At 46.0% G+C, this 21,367-nt stretch overlaps 1 protein-coding gene across 1 annotated transcript in view; it reads left to right on the top strand.

Annotated features, from left to right (window-relative positions):
* Nucleotides 1–21,367, top strand: part of SH3KBP1 (SH3 domain containing kinase binding protein 1) — a 344,251-nt gene that overhangs the window by 308,613 nt on the left and 14,271 nt on the right. The window contains exon 13 of the mRNA XM_082864220.1: nt 1,256–1,341. Coding sequence (XP_082720346.1) covers nt 1,256–1,341 — 86 coding nt within the window. The remainder of the gene's footprint in view (nt 1–1,255; nt 1,342–21,367) is intronic.

Here is a 21,367-nt window from a genome sequence, read left to right as displayed (position 1 = left end):
CACTCCCAGCTACCCTTGGGTCCTTGCTCCGTCATGCCTCTTACTGATACGTCCTCTGTCCCTTTTCCTCCAAGGCCCAACTGTGATGCCGCCTCCTCTGTGTGCTCCCAGTGCGCCCCGCAGATCTCTGTCTTGACCCAGTTCTTGATTCCCTTAAGACCTGGATGTGCCTGTATCTTACCCAGCCTGTGCCATGTGGGCTCGGGGCTGTCTGTCTGTCTCCCATTTAGACCACGAGACCCTCCGGAGTAGGTACGACCTGGCTTGGCCCACTCATCACCCCCAGTGTGGTGGGTATTTGACAGTACGCACCTGGAATAGATCTGTTACTCGTTGTGTAGTTCGGCTGCCTGGTGAGCACGGGGGGCTGTGAGATGGACTATTTCTGTTGCTTTCCCGGGAACAACTACTTGGCTTCTCCCTCTCATTTCATGGACAAGAACCTCTCATTTTAAGGGCAAGGATCTTTTCCTATTTCACTTGCCATCACAGACCTTGGATAATCTTGTTCAGGGCTCATCCGCCTGAAAGGGTCCCCGGAGCTGCCCGTTTGGAGGGATTTGGAGGAACCTTCTGCCCACGCATGAGTGGCTGCTTCTCTCATCGTGTTGGAGGCCTGTCCCCATCATCCCAAAGGGCTGCTCCTAGCCCAGATAGAGAGGGAAGTCTCTCGTGTCCTGATGGGCACAGGGCCACCCACCCAACAGCTGTCTGATTTTACAGGCCCATGCCCCAGCGCCGGCTTTCAGGCTGCCAGATCTCAACCTGACACCTCGTGCCTGTCAACAGCCTGGGTGGTGCCTCCGCTCCAGGCCAGAAACCCTTTTTCTCAAGGTTAAAAGTAGCCGACCTTTGACAAGCAACATTGGCTAAATTCCTGGCTCCTTAAAAGGGAAGCTCCTGGGTATCGTTTGCTGGTGCTTATTTGGCCATGGGGCAGGAGCGGGCCCTACGTCGCACCCTGTGGACCAACAGGAGGGTTTGTGGTTGAAGGTGCATTGCTGAACAGTCGTTATTAAAATAGCCGTCTCTGAAAGTGTGTGTGGGAGGGGAGGGCCTCCAGTCTGTCGGCCGGTTTGCACCACGGCCCATGTGGCTGGACAGCTTGTCAGCCCCCGCTGATCAGCCCCAGAGGCGACAGTGTGACCCATCCCCCATGCAGCGTACTCCTTAACTTGTGTGCAGCGAGAAAGCTGACGAAATGACAAGGACACACGCCAATTATTAAATGCCCGGACTTGTGTCTTTAATGTAGGGGTGACGGTCCAAAGATCGACTTGGCGGGCAGTTCGATCTCCGGCATCCTAGACAAGGACCTCTCGGACCGCAGCAATGACATCGGTGAGTAAGGAGAGCATTCTCGCTTCTCTTTGCAAAACTTTAAAAGAACCACAGAGCTTGATTTGCCCCTTCCACCAGCCTGATGAGAACGAACACAACCATTTAAGTGCAAGGCTAACAACCCTCAGTTGGTTTTAGATATTGCAGTCTCGTAAAGATGGGAAGTAATGGTGGTTTCCACGTTAAAACAGAACGCCTGGGATTTTTACTCTCCCCGGCCTTAGGAAAAATTCCTTGCAAGGTCTAATGAAAAGAAATGTTGGGGCTTCCCTGGTGGCACAGTGGTTGAGAGTCCGCCTGCCGATGCAGGGGACCCGGGTTTGTGCCCCGGTCCGGGAAGATCCCACATGCCGCAGAGCGGCTGGACCCGGGAGCCATGGCTGCTGAGCCTGTGCGTCCGGAGCCTGTGCTCCGCAATGGGAGAGGCCACAACAGTGAGAGGCCCGCATACCGCAAAAAAAAAAAAAAAAGAAATGATGAACAGACCTTTTGGAGAAGTGGGGATTGGCACTTTATATTCATATTTTCCAGCAATTTATGTATTTAGTCTAAAAAGGTGAATGGGTGGACATGCAGCATGGCGGAATTCACTGTAGACACAGCACTAAGTGTTTCGACTTTGAGTTAAAAATGAGCTTTGATGCGGTAATTGCCAATTAGTTCAGAACGTGAGTGAGTTTTCCTGAGGTCAAGATACCACCATGTGACAGATGGGAAGGTAGCTCGACTCCGTGGGTAAACAGGCAGAGGGCTTTGGGGGGATGTGCGTGGGTGGAGTGTGGTCAAGTGCGTGCTGGTTGAGGCCTCTGTTGGTGTGACGGGGTGACAGCCCTTTTAAGAAATCCAGATTCAGGGACCACATTTCTTTCAGCTTTACATCTTTTGTTTGTACCTGTCATGGTCAGAAGTTAGCACTCTCATATTCTACATGACAGAGAGGGATACATTTTGGACTTGGCCTTTCATAAGTTACATTTTTTTATTTTGAAATAATTAGAGATTCACATGCAGTTGTAAGAAACAGTGCAGAGAGAATCACATACCCTTTGCCCGGTTTCTTCCAGCAGTAGCATCTTATGAACTATAGTGCAAGGTCACAAGCAGGATATTGACATTGATACACCCCACCAGACTCCTCAGTTGTAGTGGTACTTATGTGTATTTAGTTCTCTGCAGTTTGGTCACGTGTAGGGTTGTGTATCCACCACCACAGTCAAGATACAGAACATTTCCCTCACTGCTAGGATCCATCATGTTGCCGTTTTATAACCACTAACCACACGCCCCTCCCCACTCCTCTTCCCTCTTCCCTAACCTCTGGCAGCCACTATCAAGGATTGATTTGTCATGGAAGGTTCCAGCATGATTTGCATTGGCCGCTCAATTTAGAAACAAACGTCCGACAGCTGGCAGGCCTTGTAAGAGAATGCTCACTAGGGCGCCCAACGTGAGCATTCTCATCACCTGGGGTTATTCTTTCTTGGGTGCAGTTTTCTTCTGAACCTGCTAATAGAGTTGCATCTTTGCAACTGCTGACCTGCAGTGTCTGGTCTGATCTTATGACAGCTTGGGAGTAGGATATGTCATGACCGTGAATACCAAAAGTGTTTGCCCTGGTTCCAGAAACTTTTACATCCTCGCTTAGCCTTTGGGAAGCGCAGTCAAGAAGCGTGACCAGGAGCTTCTGACGGCTTGGGCTGATGCAATAATAGAAACACTAGCCTGCTGTAGCTTTGGACTTGGTTAAAGGGCAGAGGAGAGCAGAGCAGCGATTGGCCGTGAATGAGAAGGAGGCGCCAGAATGAGCCTGATTAAGTTCTGGTTTTACTGCTGTGGTTCAACATTTGGGCCCCATTTTAAGGCAGGCTGGCGCGTTGGCGAAGTGACAGTGAGGGTCACACGGGGCCCGCCACAGGAAGGGAGGTATCACCCGCCGCCAGGACGCACAGGGCCGTGCCTTGCTTGTCAAGAGCGTTGGCCTCTGAGCCTTGTTTTCTTTGGGTCTGGAGATGGCTGAGGTGGCTGTCACGAAAACACTGACAAGCTGGTCGGGAAACGTTGGGGACGTTGATGGGGGAGGCTTAGCCTATGGAAGCTCTTCGTACTGTGTATGTATCTGGGCGCCCAGAAAGAGATGCTGAGGTGTGGCTCACCCTCATTTTGCCAAGAAGACATTAATCCCAGAAGACTATAATTCCTGAAGCTAATAATTTAATGTATATATTATTTGCATTGCCAGAAATGATGATTGGCAGCCTTGTAAGCAACCACTAAATCCTTGAGTACCTACTGCTCAAGTGCAAGGTTATACTACTCATACACAGGCCCTGCTTTCCAGGGGCTTTGGGTCTGTTGCGGCCTCTAAGACGGCAAATGGAAAGTGTAACACTGACGGTCTGTCTAAATGCTGACGGAGTGGTAGAAAGTAAGACTGATCAGAGTTGGGGCTGCTCCTTGGTGCCTAGGATGTCAGGGTAGGCTCCCTGAAGGGGGACAGACTTACCTGGATCTGGAAGTTGGATTCGCTTCGGTAGAGGCAGAGGCAGAGGCAGAGGCAGGGAAATCACAGGGAGAGGGCTGATACCTGAGCGTAGGTTGGCCTGGCTGCGGCAGAGAGCTTGCGCTGACGTGGAGGGGTGGTGCTGACCCGGAAATGGAAGTCGGGGCTGGATTGAGTTTGAGAGGGATGGATTTGTAATTTTTTCTGCAGGCAGTGGGAGCTCTTGATGGTTGACACTGAAGTGACATGATCGGGTCTAAAAATTCAGATAATAAGCGATGGAGCTTTGTGGGACCAATCAGATGAAGGGAAGGTGGGTGTCAGGGAGCCAGGTTATTTGATAGTTCGCCTGAGAGGTAGTGAGAGGGAGCCAGAGTGGAGCTGCTCAGAAGAGGCTTGTGAAACCAGGGGTAGCTGCGCAAGCAGCAATCGAGAGAACGATCGCTGGTCCTCGGGAACAGATGGGATTTGGGAGGAGGAGAGAATGATTTGTTAGCTCTGAGGTTTTAGGGTTGGGTGACTGATCGGTGGGGGGAAATGACTTGGGTAGAAATAAGCATATCCGGAGGAGGAACTGGTTTGGGGGGAAACGTGATAAATTTAAGCATGTTGACATTGAGATTTGGGTGGACGTCCCATGTCAGTGCTGGACGAGGACTTGAAGGTGGAGGCTGAGGCCAGAGCGGCGGGCAGAGCTTGGCGTCTGCAGACCTGGGTTTGAGTGCTGTTGATTCTGCTGCTTCCTGGCTGGGTGACCTTCTGTAACTTACACCAGCTCTCTGAGCTTCAGCTTCGTCCTCTATAAAGAGTTCTAACGTCTCTCTAAGCTTCCTCACCTTGCCTTCCAGAATTACGTAAAATCTGTTGATGAGCTGCCAAAAGACAGAGGTGCTTATTATTAACGTTGTTGTTTGCTTAAAAGTGATAAAGTCAAGAAGATAAATAAAATCCTTACCATGAAAAAAGAGAAAGAAGGACCTAGAACTGAAGACTAAACCTTGTGCAAAGCCCTCATCTAAGGGAAAAGTGGGCTCTTGCAACATCACAGGGGCCAACGGAGGAGAGGAGTTTAAGCAAAGTGTCTTAGGTCCAGATGCAGAAATGTTCTTTGCAGATGGGTTGGTCAAGATTAGGACATTGCCAAGGGGCTGGCTCTCTTCAGGGCTGCTTTTGTATATCTGCTTTTGTAGCATTTGTTCATTGTTTTGAATCAAGAAGGAAATTATTTGTACCAGAATGTCTTGTTAGTGTTTCAGACAATTGAAGCTGTCCAAATGCGGGCCGCCGCGAATAACAGAATACAGCCTTGAAAGCCATTGGAAATCATCGTTGTTAGCTATAAATAAATCTGTGTTTCCTCTTAATGAAGCTATAATTTTAAATTATTATCATATTAAATTAGGGAGCATGGCTTTTTCAGATCTCGTGTGGGCAGCTACCAGCATCTGTCAGCCCGAGATAATTTAGAATGAAATCAGTTGGTCCAAAGCTAACTTGTTGATGTCAGTTTGAGATACTGTTTGTATCAAACTATGCGGCCATATTTCAAGTAACATAATAGGAAACATGGATGAGCTCCAACACAGGCCTGCACATGAATAGAAATGAAAATTAAATTGTCTGGTTTTCTCTTGCTGACGGAAGAACCTCTGTTCCGATTGAATGGGAGATTAGAGGCCGCAGAGTCAAGTGCCGTAACATTTACTTTTATTATGTGCACATTGTAGTTCCCATGGCATGGTGGGATTTACTGTTACACTTCAATGCTGCGGAGATTTTCTGTTCCTTTCACACTAAAGCACATAGCAACAGGCCTCCAGGTGCGAAGCAGCCTGGGAACTGAGCCATCTAGTTTCAACTAATTGACTTCAAAAAAAAGCCCTTCTCATTCCTCCTAAGTTGCTTGCCTTCTTTGTTTTGACTCTTGTTTTCCATTCTATTCAAATCTCATCATACCTTTCCCACTTCCGTCTCTTTACATGGACACCACCCCTGTTCACTTGAGGAAGCTGATTTCCCCTCTATCTTTTCAACTGACCCCACAGACCCACACTTCACATGCCAGTCAGTTTGGGGCCAGGTATTACCAGCTTTACAGTCTATGGTCTTAGGATGTGGAACTGGTTTGGAAGCTTTGAAGGCAAACTTCAACTTGTTCTCGGATCTCTCACCAATGCCTCTTGGCCTGTGGTTCATTCAGACCAGGAAATGTAAAAGCACTTCCCTGCCTGTGCCCTGGGAATGCTATTAAGAGTAATTGCTTGTGGCTGGGGTGCTGGAGAGCTTCTGAAGCTGGGCTGTGCTGATGGTTGCACACTCTGTAAATACTAAAAATTATCGAGTTGTACTCTTAAAATGGATGAACTTTATGGTATCTAAATTATACTTCAGTAAAGCTACTGAAAAGAAAAGAGAGCTAATTGAAATTTTCTGAGCATTCACTTTGAGGTCTCAATGTCAAGAAAAGATACACACACCTTTGCCTCACTTTATAAAACAGCTTTGTATATCTATTTAATAGCCACTATGTTAGTGTTTCTGAGTTGTCTATAAACCAACCTTTTATAAATAGGATTATGTTTTAGGTGTGTTAAGGAAGCTCTCTAAAAGCTTGTAGTGGAATCATTTTGTAATACAAGTAAGTTCCTTCGAGGTGTTAAATAAGTGTATTGTTTTACACAGTTTTCTTAAATTGGGGCCCACCTGGGCATTGATACGTATCGTCACAGCTGTGGTGATAGAATAATCACAAAGCGTTTGGAAGACTTAGGAGTGCTTTTCTAAGAATATTTGGGGGTAGAACAGGCCTTTATAATCTTTGATTCCTCTTTGAGGTACAATTTGTGATAGTTTCTTCTGAGTAACATAACTGTGGGTATTACCTCCTAGTGTTAGAATCATTCCTCCAGTGCAATGAAGAGCATACGCTCTCTCTCTTCATCTCCCTCTACTGTTGTCCTGAGGTTATAGTGGTGAAATCATAGCAGTGGGAGCGAGCAAGCAGAAGGAAAGAAGGAACTAATAGTCACTGGGTGCCTACTAGACGTTTGGTATATTTTATATATTTCTCATCATCACCACCCCTGTGAGGGAGGTGTACTGTCTCTTGTTTTACAGGGACTGGACAGGGAATGAAGAAAGTCAGGTAATTTGGGCAAGGTTAACCAACTGGTAAATCACAGAGTTGGATTTGAACCTAGTTCCCCCTGACCCGTGGAGCCCAAATTTTCCAGTATTTGAGCTTGGTCTATATCAGTGGTTCTCAACCAGTCTCCCCAGGGGACATTTGGCAATGCCTGGAGACATTTTTGATTGTCCCAAATTGGGGGTGGAGGTGGGAGTGGGGATGCTACTGACATCTAGTGGGTGGAGACCAGAAATGCTGTTAAACATTTTACAGTACACAGGGCAGCCCCTGCAGCAAAGACTGATCCGATGCCACTGTCAATAGCACCGAAGTTGAGAAAGCCCAGTCAGTGCCAAGAATCCAGTGGTGAGTTAGGAAGAGCTGGGATAGGGACAGTGTCCCCTCAGTTGAGTGCAGCCTTATGGTCCTGGGATGGCCCATCTAATTTCCTGAGAATCTCTATAAAACGGAGTGTGAAAATGGTTTCAGAGCTCTTGGAAACTTGTGAGTTTATATACAAAAAAGTGAATATATTTAAGTTATTCACCTAAGCACGGACCAAGGAAGTTGCCACGACCTTTGAGAGAGAACGCTCATCCTCTTTCTCCTTGCCCTAGAAAAAAATGATACAATTTGCATCTGATTTTCATACAGAAAGGGTGTTACGTTTGGGATTAGATACTCTGCCAAGATTTAATACCCAGTGTTTAAGTGGATGTTAAGTGAGAGGACAACAACAAACATGAAATTTAATCAGTGCTAAATTAGAAATCTGTGTGGTAAAGCTTAAGACCGTATATAGTATAAAGCAATTTAATAGTGACCAGTAACACAAAAGTTTTGTCAATATGACACCAAACCTCTATAAACAAGTGATTAAAATTTTAACTTATTTGAAATTTCTGCCTTATGCCATAAGAAACCATTTCTTGGGATTTCTTGGACAGATTTCGGGGAAGAGTTAGATCCCAGGCTTTGGGCTGTTGGTTTTTCTGTCCCCATTTTTATATTTTAACTTTCCCCTTTTGGAACTAGAGAGCCAGTTATTGGGCCTTGTAGCATTTCAGGTCATTGAGCAATTTCTCGGGTTTAATAGGACAACATATACTGTGTCCTGCCTGTCTTAAAGAACACCATGGGTGACATTTGGAGTGTTCCAGAAGGGCTGCTGGCTGAGCATGTGTGTGAACAAGCCACACCTCTCGGCTCTCTTGGGGTTAGTTGCTCTGACGTGAGAGCTTTCATTTGAGAGCCACAGCTCACTGTTACAGGCAGTGTCCCTTTACCAGTGACCTTCAGACATGGTCTTTGGGATCAGGAAGGTGGCTGGCATTACCCGTGCAGAGGAGAGGAAGATGTGGTCCCTGCTATGTCACCATCGACTCTGCACATGAGGCTGTGGGGTGTGCATGTGTGGGGCTCTGGCTCCTATTCAGGGACACCAGTCATGACCAAACTTCAGTTTGTATCAGGATGATTTGAGAAGCACTATGCATTTCTCAAGCGTGGTGATAGAAGGCAAAAGAGATTGTGCTTAGGGTCAAACGCTTTATACCAAGGAAGTGAAACAGGTTGAGCTTGTGATTGCTGGGTCTTGAACCTAGTCAGTCCCTCTGACCGGTTTTGGTTTCCTCCCCGCCCTTCAGGACTTAGCCTTGGCTCAGAAGAGGTTCTCCGCCTGGGCCTCCCCGTCCAGTGCCCCTTCCCCTGGTTCCCGACCTCTCGCCTAAGATTCTTAGGGCTCACAGCCTAGGTTTGTGCTGAGTAAATGAGGCCATTCTGGCCACCGGCATTGGTTTCCAAATCACCTCACCGTCTTAGAGAAGATGGGTTGATGGCAAGCCCTTGTCCTTCTCAGCACTTCCGAGAGTCTGCTGTGTCAGGGTTCCACTGACACATCTACATAGTTAGAAACATCGGTCCAGACCAAAACTGAGGTGCTCACCTCTGCCTGCTTGGCCCCCGGCAGGGCAATCCTGGCCTTTGGCAGTCTGTCGCATGGATTAGGTTCATGCTTACTTTTCATGGGTTCCACAAACTACTTTTACCCCATCACATCCGATAAGCACAAAAACAATAAACATTCAAAGTGCCAGTAAGAAAAGTTTCATGCCAACTGTACAAGCACAGGTGGAGGTTAAGCAGATCCAAGTGGGGGTGACGATCATAAGTGTTGCATAACCTCCTGGAAGTGATGTATCTGGGGGTGTGAATTATTCTAAAACACAGAGAGCGAACAGTGTCATCCTGCCCAAGCCACCCCCAGCCATCAGCCTGCCCTGAGCGAGAGTGAGTGACTGGTGAGATTGGGGGTGGGGGGCATTTGGGTGTGCAGCAAGCATCCTTCAGATGGCTCTTGGCTTGGAGAGGGTCGCAGTGCCCACTAGCTGTGTGGACTTGTGGCCAGCCCCAGAAGCTCACCTGTGTGCAGGGGTGGTGTGCCCTCCCCTGGTACTTTGGTCGCCTCCCTCTCTGTGGTCAGCGCCCGTGGCATTCTTCGTTCAGCCCAGCTGCTTAAACACCTCTGCTTTCGCTACACTCTGAGACCATTTTCAGCTTTAAGAATACAAATGCAGAGGGACACCTAGTGGATTCAAAGTAGTCTATACACAGCAAAGAGGCGTATGTAGTATCCCGTGTTACATCCGCAGTGGGCCCCACTGAGGCCTCTGAGGTGGGAATGAATGTGGAAGCAAGAAGGGAACAGGTGACAGTCAGCTCTCAGGTTGCACGTGGCATTTACTTGGCCTGCGATGCCCCCTCCACCCACTGGCTGTGGATTCAGGGATTGGCAGAGCCCTGTTATGGCTTCTCTTTGACTTGTAAATATCCAGAGGGATACACAACCTGCCAGAAAACGATGCTCAAGTACCCCTTTGTCATACTAAAAGCGTTGTAGACAAACTCCCCTTTATTAAGGAGGAAAGTTGAGTTATCAGACTCCTTGTAGCCATGGACTCTCGCTAGGGCATGGTCTGGGAACCTCAGCCCACTCTGCTTCCCACTGCCTTTGGTTCATTAAAAGAGAAAAGTGCTGAGCACTTGCAGAGTGAGGTTGGGGCCCCATTAGAAGGGAACTGGATCTGGTGGTGACAAGCTAAGATGAGGTGTCAGTGAACAGGGAGGCCTGATTTCAAGCCAGAGAATCTTTCTTTAGCTTCCCGATGCCCTGTGGTAGCACTCTCCGCCTCCCCAGGCGGGAGTCCTTTCTCCCGGGGTGGTGCGTGATCTTTGGAATTTCCCAGGCTCACTTACCCCCAATCCCCACCCCCGCAAAAAAGCCTAATTTGAGGGCCTGCTGGTTTTTATTTTACTAACGAAGCACTTTTTAAAAAACAAATGCCATCGCCTGGTAGAAAGGATATAATCTCCAATTTAAAAATTGAACACATTTGACCTACTGAGAGACTCGCAATGTTGACCTTCTTTTTCTTGGCACTTTATGTATGCATTGGGGATAACTTTGTCGTGAATGCATACCAGTTCTTCGGGTGGCTTCAGAATTGAATTCGTAGCTCCGCAGTCCAGGTTGAGTGAGTCTCAGCTCCTTTTTCCTCTTCTTTATGACAGGGTTAGTTACTAATGCCCACCTACCTCAGAGGATTGTTGTAAAATATAGACATGGTGTGACGTGGCTGAGACAAAACAGGCGCTTTCTGAGTTGTAGTTGGTACAGCTGCAGTTCAGATAGAGAGAAGAACCAAGTATCAACCTACATTCTTGCCGTGACTACTGTTCTTGGAAAATAGGAAAGTTCTTGAACACATAACATAAATCAGCTGAGATTTTGACAGCTGTATCGGATATCGTTTCATATGATTTGCTCAGTTGGCGTTTTATATTAAAGAGCTGCTCCCCACCCCCCAATTACAAAGGGAAAAGGTGCTCACTTTCAAAAAATGAAAGAACTCAGAAAGTTAGAAAGTGAAAGTCCCCTGGTATCCCAGCCTCTCCCTGAGGTAATCACTGTTAATTTGTCGTACACACCTTTAGAAGTCTTGCTGTGACTGGATGGATGGATGGATGGATGGTTGGATGTTTTAAAAATGTGATCATGTTAATACAATACAGTTCTAGTCCACACTTGTTCTTTTGTACTAAATAATGTATGTTTGGCATCTTTCCACATAAGTCACGTAGGTCAACCTTATACTTTTAAAGGCTACATGATATTCCACTGCATGACTCTACTGTAACCAATTCACTAGGAGCAATGCTGCAAAGACCACCCTAGGACAGTGATCTGCAAATAGGACGACATGAACCTTGGGGGACCATGGAGACTTCTCAGGCCGTGGACAGTGCCTCATCTTCTTATGTGCTCTTTCTTCAAGCTCATCTCCTGAGAGCCCCGGTGCCATGCTGCTTTTCCCTTCTTACTCCCCTTTCCCACCTCACATGGCACAGCCAATCTCTTGCCCGCTCCAGGGGTATAAAAACCCCTGGTGCAAACTCAGAGGCAATTCTGAGATTGGTGTTAGACTTGAGAAACTGAAAGACTCTGTTGACTGGACAAAAACTCCTTTTACAAGTCGGTTGGTTTCTAATTATTTGCTTCCATCAAAACTGAAGGAGGCACCCACTGAGTTGTCCATCGATAGATAGTTAAAAATAGTTCTTGATGATGCTAGACCACTGTCTGATTTTTGGTATGTAACTTGGAAGGACTTCACGGAATTAAGTGACATTGTGATAACAAAATTCTTTCCATTCCTATCTACTTATTTTTGTGTTAACAAAGTTTCTTGGCACTTACATCTATAAAATGAAAAATAGGAATAGAATCGATACCAAACCGTGTCATTCTGGAGATAAGAGTCATACAGATACAAATGAAGTGATTGTGGGAGAAGCCCAGTAAAATTCTACTTTGTTATGCTATTAAATTCCTTATCAAAATGAGTAGTATGTGTATACATATGTTTTGATCATTTGCATAGTAATAATAATTGTAAGGATAACTCAATCCAGAAAAAAGTAATTTTTACCCCTAGAGCCTTACGATTTCAGGAAATGAAAAAGTTATAATTCTCAATTTATATACATGTTCTTATAGCAGAAAAAGATGAAAAAATTAACAATGGACAAAATTAACGAAAGCATAAAACATTGCGTTAGAATAAAATTCAGTGGTGGAAGTATGATGGAAATATGAATTCAAAGAGGGAAAGGAATGATTCAGAATTTCCAACTGTTAGAGAAAAGCTTATTAATGATTTTTTAAAAGTGGATGGTGGCGGTCATTAAATTGCTGTGGTATTCAAATTTACATTGAATATACTCAAGACAGCAATAGTTATATTTTAAAATATCAATATTTAGAATATAGCAGAAATTATATCCTTTGTGACTAAAACTTATGTAAAATTTTAGATGTCAACTTAACCTGTTGGGGGGAGTACATAGTTTTTTAAATTTATTTTAGGAGGTACGCTGGTAAACAGTTCGAACACCACTGGCCTCATAAATATGTCATTCTATACGTACACAAACATTGCTGTGGGTTAACTTCTAAAGCGTAATATCTGAAGGTGTACACATTTACATTTTGTGACAGATATTGCCAAACGGCATTAAAAAAAGGCTGTGCCTGTTTACATTCCTGTGAATGACAGCGTAAGTCTGATTTCTAATAAATACATTATTTATTTACTAAATCATTTTCAATAGCAAATTTGGGCCTGTAGTGAGCAATGTTTATGAAAGGATGCTCAACATCACTAATCATTAGAGAAATGCAAATCAAAACTACAATGAGGTATCACCTCACACCAGTCAGAATGGCCAACATCAAAAAATCTACGAGCAGTGAATGCTGGAGAGGGTGTGGAGAAAAGGGAGCCCTCTTGCACTGTTGGTGGGAACGTAAACTGATACAGCCACTATGGAGAACAGTAGGGAGGTTCCTCAAAAAACTAAAAATAGAATTACCATATGATCCAGCAATCCAACTACTGGGCATATACCCTGAGAAAACCATAATTCAAAAAGTCGTGGACCACAATGTTCATTGCAGCACTATTTACAATAGCCAGGACATGGAAGCAACCTAAGTGTCCATCGACAGACAAATGGATAAAGAAGATGTGGCACATATATACAATGGAATATTACTCAGCCATAGAAAGAGATGAAATTGAGTTAATTGTAGTGAGGTGGATGGACCTAGAGTCTGTCATACAGAGTGAAGTTAAGTCAGAAAGAGAAAAATACCGTACGCTAACACATATATATGGAATCTAAAAAAAAAAAGGTTCTGAAGAACCTTTATACTCCAATAAAGATGTTGTAAAAAAAAATTAGTAGCCAATATCAGAAGAAAAAAAAAGAATGCAAAAGTGAAATGTTACTTTTCCCCCCTTAACACTGTTTGCTATGGATGCACGTGAAACTTCACTTCTCAGCGCTAGACTTCAGTAAGGTGCGCCCCAGCCCCTTCCCAGACCCCTTCCGCAGATCTAAATTAGGTCACCATGCTATCATTGCTAATTTCATCTTTTACCTGTCTCTCATAGTAGCTAGCAGAATTTGTAATTATGTCTGTAAAATTCGGTCCCTCTCAGGGGGCTCTGAGCTCCGTGAGGCGGGGACCATGGCTGCTTTGTTCACCCCTGCATCCCCCTCCATGCCTAGCCCAGAGCCTGGCTCATAGGACGCACTTAGGAAATATGGACTGAATGAAGCAACTGAGCATATATGAGAAGAAATAGTGTGATGTAGGATCACGTTAGAGATCTTCATTGCCACTAGCCCCATGTGGCTATTTAAATTTAATTTAATTGAAATCATCACACTTAGCTGTATTCCGTGTGCTCAGTAGCCACATGGGGCCAGTGGTACCATATTGGATAATACAGATATAGCCGGTTCCGTCATCACAGCAAGTTTTTTTTTTTAACATCTTTATTGGAGTATAATTGCTTTACAAGGTTGTATTAGTTTTCACTGTATAACAAAGTGAATCAGCTATGCATACACATATATCCCCATATCTCCTCCCTTTTGCGTCTCCCTCCCACCCTCCCTATGCCACCCCTCTAGGTGGTCACAAAGCACCGAGCTGATCTCCCTGTGCTATGTGGCTGCTTCCTACTAGCTATCTATTTTACATTTGGTAGTGTATATATGTCCATGCCACTCTCTCACTTCATCCCAACTTACCCTTTCCCCTCCCTGTGTCCTCAAGTCCATTCTCTACGTCTGTGTCTTTATTCCTGTCCTGCCCCTAGGTTCTTCAGAACCTTTTTTTTTTTTTTAGATTCCGTATATATGTGTTAGTGTACTGTATTTGTTTTTCTCTTTCTGACTTACTTCACTCTGTATGACAGACTCTAGGTCCATCCACCTCACTACAAATAACTCAATTCCATCTCTTTTTATGGCTGAGTAATATTCCATTGTATATATGTGCCACATCTTCTTTATCCATTCATCTGTTGATGGACACTTAGGTTGTTTCCATGTCCTGGCTATTGTAAATAGTGCTGCAGTGAACATTGTGGTACTTGACTCTTTTTGAATTATGGTTTTCTCAGGGTATATGCCCAGTAGTGGGATTGCTGGGTCATATGGTAGTTCTATTTTCAGTTTTTTAAGGAACCTCCATACTGGTCTCCATAGTGGCTGTATCAGTTTACATTCCCACCAACAGTGCAAGAGGGCTCCCTTTTCTCCACACCCTCTCCAGCATTTATTGTTTGTAGATTTTTTGATGATGGCCATTCTGACTGGTGTGAGGTGAGACCTCATTGTAGTTTTCATTTACATTTCTCTAATGATTAGTGATGTTGAGCATCCTTTCATGTGTTTGTTGGCAATCTGTATATCTTCTTTGGAGTAATGTCTGTTTAGGTCTTCTGCCCATTTTTGGATTGGGTTGTTTGTTTTTTTTTTTGATATTGAGCTGAATGAGCTGCTTGTAAATTTTGGAGATTAATCCTTTGTCAGTTGCTTCATTTGCAAATATTTTCTCCCATTCTGAGGGTTGTCTTTTTGTCTTGTTTATGGCTTCCTTTGCTATTCAAAAGCTTTTAAGTTTCATTAGGTCCCATTTGTTTATTTATTTTTTTATTTCCATTTCTCTAGGAAGTGGGTCAAAAAGGATCTTTCGCAGCAAGTTTTAATGGATAGTGCTGATATAAAGTGATGGTACTTTTATTCTCAGAACTTTCACTATGCCTGGCACACAGTATTTAATAAATGTTTGATTAAGTGAATGAGTAAATAAACTCCATCTCCCTCTCTTATTCTTGAGCTACAAGTTTCCATGTAAAAATTGCTTTGTACTGAATCGCCAAACATTCCTCCTTTACTTGCCTAACACCTTGCATTTCTTGCCAGAGATTTCTTTAAGGAAGCCAGCCCCCTTTTTGGTCCTTTTAAAAACACATTTTAGTAAAATAGAACAAAGGCAGCTTGTTATCAGAACATAGAGTGGTTTCTTCACACACACACACACACACACACACACACACTACATTTCCTGGCATCTTTTCTTGTTCTTGATGTAGAAACAGTTCTCAGAATTCACTATCAGTTGGCTAAGAAGGAAGGTCAAATGTTCCTGCTGTCTGTCCAGTGCTCTGTAGTGGAAGGAATTCCACCAGCAGGAATCTGGGTGTGGGCCCTGCCATTTTCTGATTGTGACCTTGTTCAAGTTGTCTAACCTCTGACCTTCCATCTCTCCCTCTATGGCATAGAGTAGCCTGCGTGGCCTGGGTTTTTGTGAGGATTGAATAAGCACGTGTGAAGGGTGGAGGAGTCGGGTGGCTGACCGGTAGCCCAAACTTGTTTACTCCCAGCAGCTTGTGTCTTGAAAACTTCACACCTGGTTGATAAATGAAAACACAGCAGCAAATCTGCTGTATCCATACACATTTTGGAGGGCTTATTTTCCTGCAGAATCTAATCATTGCTCGAATGAGAATTTTTCAGTTGGTGACTCAGCTAACACAGGTGTTCACTGACCCCTAATAATGGGCCCGTCTTTGTAGTCTGCACAGATTTTCCACACTAGTCAATGGATTTACATGCAGGGTGAGATTTTCTCCTTTCCAGACTACCTTGAGATGCTTCCTCATTGTAGAGGAGGTACCTGTGGCCCTGTGGGTTTAGGGTTTTCTCATCTTAAATCTTAAAAGAAAAATTTTGTTCACGGGTTATTTTTTTTTTAAGAGTTAGACTTGCTCTTAAATCTCTGCTCCCAAATCCCACAACTGCATCAATGGTGTCTGAAAACAAAATTCTACCTGCGTGATTTGAAAGGGTTTTCACATAATCTCTCATTTACAAAAGAATAACCCTGCAAAGCTGATAGCTCAGATAACTCTCTCCTTTTTTTCTGGTGGGAAAACTGAAGCCCAGAAAGGTTGTTTGTTCATTTATTCAATAATCATTTCTTGAACACTCACTGCAAGCCAGGTATGATGCTAGGCCTGGGAAAAACAGAGATAAGAACCACGGCTTCTTCCCTGGCGGGTAAGGGAGACAGATAGGTCGGCAAGGACTGTTAGTTCAGGGTGCTAAATGCGGAGATTGGTGTGAGTGTCTAGGGAGTGCTCAGGTCAGTTTTAGGGTGCAGTCTGCATTCTTGGAAGAGGTCTTAGTTGCCAAGCCAAGCCTTGATGTCTCCAGGGGAAGGGAGGAAAGGAGCGGGAGGGGAGAAGAGGAAGTCACCCAAGGGGCAGAGGTGTGTTGGCCATGCTAAGGCACTGGGATTTCGTTGGCACTCAGGAAGGACTTGAAGCAGTGAAGGGACGTACTCAGATCGGCACTTTACACATCTCTCTCTGGTGGTAGCCAGCCTGTGGAGTGGTACAGGACTTGGACTGAGAAATCCATTACAGCGGTTCCAAGCACGAAGTTCCAGCAGACTTAAGGATCCTTGACAGAGACATGCAGGAGATGAGGTGGTTTCCAGAGATATTGGGAGGGAGCGACAATGCCAGGCCTCAAATGTAGGAAACTTCCATTCTAGGACTCGTTCTCAAGCCCAGAGCAGCGAGCTACAATAAATAAACAGAGCCATTTAGGAGCTCACAAGCAGTTCCTTTGGTGACAGCTGGCCCGTCTCAGACTTTTGACTGTTTCTCGTCCGGGTTTTCAGTGGATGTGTTTTAGGTCACCTGTGGTCACTGGTACCATCCCTCCCATTGATGGAAAATGAGCCCACATTTTCTAATTGAACTAAATAGGCTGTGACTTAAATTCGTGGAAAATGGGCAACTCTGTGTGCCATGAAGAGTCGAAGGCCTTTCCAAGCCGACTCTGTGTCCAACATGAATTATCCCTGTATGTCTGCAGAGGGTTCATCTTCCAAGTATCAGAAGAGCCAAGGGCTTCTCATCCGTATGAAACTAACTTTTAAAAAATACCCGGCATTTGCCAGTTCAGAGTTTTGGATTGGCTTATGGGCATTAAAACCATTTTTTATTAAGGGGAAAAATTCCTAGCCAGGCGAGAAAGCTCATATCAAGTTTCAGCCTGATTCATTTCAAAACTACCATGAAAATTGGGACATTTTCTTTGCACCACAACGGGTTAGTCATGGAAATTCTGTTAATCTCAGCTACTGCGACCACAGTCATGAGAGCATGCTCTGTGCCATTGAAAATTTGCGTTACAGTGCTGAAGAGTTTCCCCCTTCGCTGTCAGAAAGCAGAAGTGAGTCGAAGTTCAAGGTCTGAGGTTCCCGTTTCATCAAGTGACCTCATCCTTGGTGCGTCTTTTTCTTTCTGGCACTTTGGTTTTGTTTGTTGTCTCCCAAAAGTGTTTTTTATGAGCTCAAATGTAGAAAGTTCAGTGTAGCTGAGTCTGCATGAGGAGGTTAAGAGTGCGGCTCCCCTGCAGGACTCGGCCCTCTTCTTACTCTTTTATTTATTTATTTACATACTTATTCATTCATTCATTCATTCATTTATGGCTGTGTTGGGTCTTTGTTGCTGCGTGCGGGCTTTCTCTAGTTGCAGCGAGCCGGGGGTCCACTCCTCGCTGCCTTGCGCAGGCCTCCCGCTGCAGTGGCCTCTCCCGCCACAGAGCACGGGCTCTAGGCACGCGGGCTTCAGTAGTTGTGATACGCGGGCTCAGTAGTTGTGGCTCACGGGCTCTAGAGCGCAGGCTCAGCAGCCGCAGCGCACGGGCATGTGGGATCCTCCCGGACCAGGGCTCGAACCCGTGTCCCCTGCACTGGCAGGCGGATTCCCAACCACTGCGCCACCAGGGAAGTCCCCTCTCCTCTTACTCTTGAGTGACAGAGACGAGGCAGTCCTCTGGGCCATCAGTTGTGGAGACTCCGGCTGAGTGTGCTCGCTGAGTGCGGCCAGGCTTCAGCATGTGCAGGACTTTTTAGTGCAGACCTCAGCCAGTGAAACGAACTGGGCCGGCCAGGCTTCCTCTGCAGCCCTGGCATAGAAGGCTGCCTTCCACCCCAAAGCTGCTGCCTCACTGCCCGCTAGCAGCCACCTCTGTAAACTGCACGCCTGCAATCAGAGTTCTTTCTTGAGAGTTGGTTCATTCGTGGGTGTGTTCATTTGTTCCTACATTCACAGAATGTCAAGCATGTTTGCCCCAGGAAGGCGCTAGGCTATGAGAGCGCAGAGATGGGTCCCTGCCCTCCTGGGGCTCACAGTCTAAGTGCGTCACACAGACACCAGGCCACCTCTAAGTCATTTCGAAAGTGTGATTTAGGAGAGACCCCTCTCTCACACGTTGGCAAACCCTCAGCTCCCCCTGGGACTTCACTATTTCAGGGGGCCCAGGAGGGTGGGGAGGGATCCCAGATGGAGTCCAGCAGAAGTCTCCTGGCTGTGACCTTGTCTGTCCCTGCACACCAGGGGATGTGCTGAGTCTATCTTAAGGGGGGCCTGCGGCCATCCCAGCCGCTCCCCTCCCCCACCCCGCTCTGCATGCTCGGCCCCCTCGAGTGCCTCCTTCTCTCTCCAGCCGCTGTGTTTCTGACTCGTCACCAGTGGTCACCCAAGCCTTTGGTTGCCACTTGATCGCCTCTGTTGCTCACACACCAGGTCGGCAGGGGACCCACCCTGTGAGGAGCCTTGCTGCCGATGCCTCACCGGGCCGGCCCTGGGACATCTGCCGCTCACCCGATGGCCCTCGGCCCCAGCGCCCTCTCCTCTCCTCCGCGTGATCAAGTCCTGGCTTGTCCCTCCCCACCCACAGCCTCTTCTGGAGCAGCGCTCCTGCATGTGGCTGCTACTAACAAACTAATAAACCTGGGGAGACGGAGAGCCTGCCCTGCCCTTAGACGGCGCCCCAGACTAATCCAGTCAGTCCCAGGGTGGGGTCCAGGCAGGAGCCTTTTTTTTTTAAATTGTCCAGATGGCTCCACTCTGCAGCCAAGGTGGAGAACCGGAGCCAGCAGGCTTTTAATTGTTCTTTCATCACTTCAGCCTGCTCTGTTTGCCTCCTGAGCTGGCTTCTGTTTCCAGGATGGAGCCATGACCTAGGTGGTCGGTCTCAGCCCCTGGCAGCGCCCAGCCAAGGCCCTCAGCACTGGCACACCCCCTCCCCAGCCCCGTGTGCTTCGTGTCCTCCACCCCCCTCACACCCACCTCCCCACCAGCAGACCTCCCTGCCCTGGGTCTTATTCCCTACTTCCAGGGCCCCGCTGGGGAACCCGCTAAACTCACCGGCTGCAGAGTGCATGCAAGGATATTTGTGCAGCACTTTTCCTTAATTAAAATAAAAAAAAGAACAACAGAGAGAGGGGGAATGATTTGAAAACACTTACCCAACGATAGGGGATTGATTCACTAAGTCATGAATTGCAATGCAATAGAAGATTCTACAACAATCAAAATATTGATGAAGGATTTTTAGCGTCATGGCATATAATGTTTAGTGAAATAAGCAGAATGAAATACTACATAGCATGTGAACTAGGCTATCTATTTATAGAAAAAAGCCTGAAGGGAAATATACCAAAACAGTAATAGTACTCGCCTCGGGGTGGCAAGATTATAGTTGACTTTGTTTTGTTGTTACCATTTTATGGCTTTTAAAAAGTATGCATTGTGCACGTATTACTTTTGTAATCAGAGAAAAGTCGATTTAAAAAAATTAATTGGGGGGACATTAATGTCAGATAATGGCTTTTGGCATCAATCCAAGTGTGTAATTGGTAATTTCAATTTCAAACAAGGTGGAATTGGTAGAGGGGAGGCGAGTCCTGGGGTGGGGTCTCAAGGGGAATCTTTTAGGAAAATAAGATTCTCTTAAAGGGAAGGCTCCTGAGAGGGTCAGGCCAGTGAACGGGCTCTAGAGAGGCCTGCCCCGAGCCTCTCTGAACTGGCTGGCCAGACGGGGCCCTTTTCAGGAGCCTCGCTCTGGCGTTGGGTGCTGACTGGCTCCTTGGCCTCAGAGCACCACGGATACTTTTCTTGTGCTGTCTCTTCAGAGAGTTAACCTTTGGTTACAGTTGCTTTGCCCTGATAAAATGAGTTCATGTTGAGTAATTATTCATTCACCAGATGCGGAAATAAAGTCATGTAATATAATCCCAGGTGTAATGTAATGGTTTGTCCTGACCAGTGACTTGTGCTTGGTTTTGCATATTTCCACTAAAGGAAGTAGTTTGCAGACAACACCTGACTGTTCATTAATTGAATAAAGCTGTCACACGGCCAGACCGTCTATGATAACCCTCAACAAAAGAGCTCTCCCCAAAATAAGGAGGGAAGAAAAACACACATCATTTTTATCTTTTCTGTCCTGAGTCAGCATGTTTGCAATTATGGCAGTTTAAGATGTTTTCAGTTGCAAATAAAGAATATCTGAGTAAAATTAGCTGAAATAACAGGGGGCTATTCATTTCACACGGTGAGAAGCCTGGACACTTGGTCATTCAGGGTGGGTGAGTGGCTCATTGGGGCGGTCAGTCACCCAAGCTCTTTCCATTTGTTTTGCTCGGCTATCCTCAAGATCTCCAAGAGCATCCATCTCACGTGTTAGTCATTCGCACAATGGCAGGAAAGAGGCTGAAAACTACTGCCGCGAGAAGTAACAGGAAGAGACTAGAAACATGCCAGATACACAGGTGGCGGCTAGTGGTGGAGCTGGGAGTTGAACCCAGACAACCTAGCTCAGAATTCATGCCTGTCTTAGTCTGCCAGTTCTGTCATAAGAGAACTCAAACAGCAGACATGTATTTCCTACAGTCCTGGAGGCTGTGAAGGCCAAGTTCAAGGCACCAGCAGATGCTGTGTCTGTTGAGGGCCCTCTTCCGGGTTCACAGGCACTGTCTTCTTACTGTGTCCTCAATGGTGGAGGAGGTGAGGGGGCACTAGTCTCTTTCTCCTCTTATAAGGACACTAAACCTATCCACAGCTCCAGGCATCCTATTCTTACACAACAGCTTCCCAAGCAGGAGGGAAGAGGAAGCAGCA

The sequence above is a fragment of the Leucopleurus acutus genome (genome assembly GCF_964270905.1).
Source record: "Leucopleurus acutus genome assembly, chromosome: X".
In the NCBI taxonomy this organism is placed as follows: Eukaryota; Metazoa; Chordata; class Mammalia; order Artiodactyla; family Delphinidae; genus Leucopleurus; species Leucopleurus acutus.
This window is presented reverse-complemented; position numbering and strand designations above follow the sequence as displayed.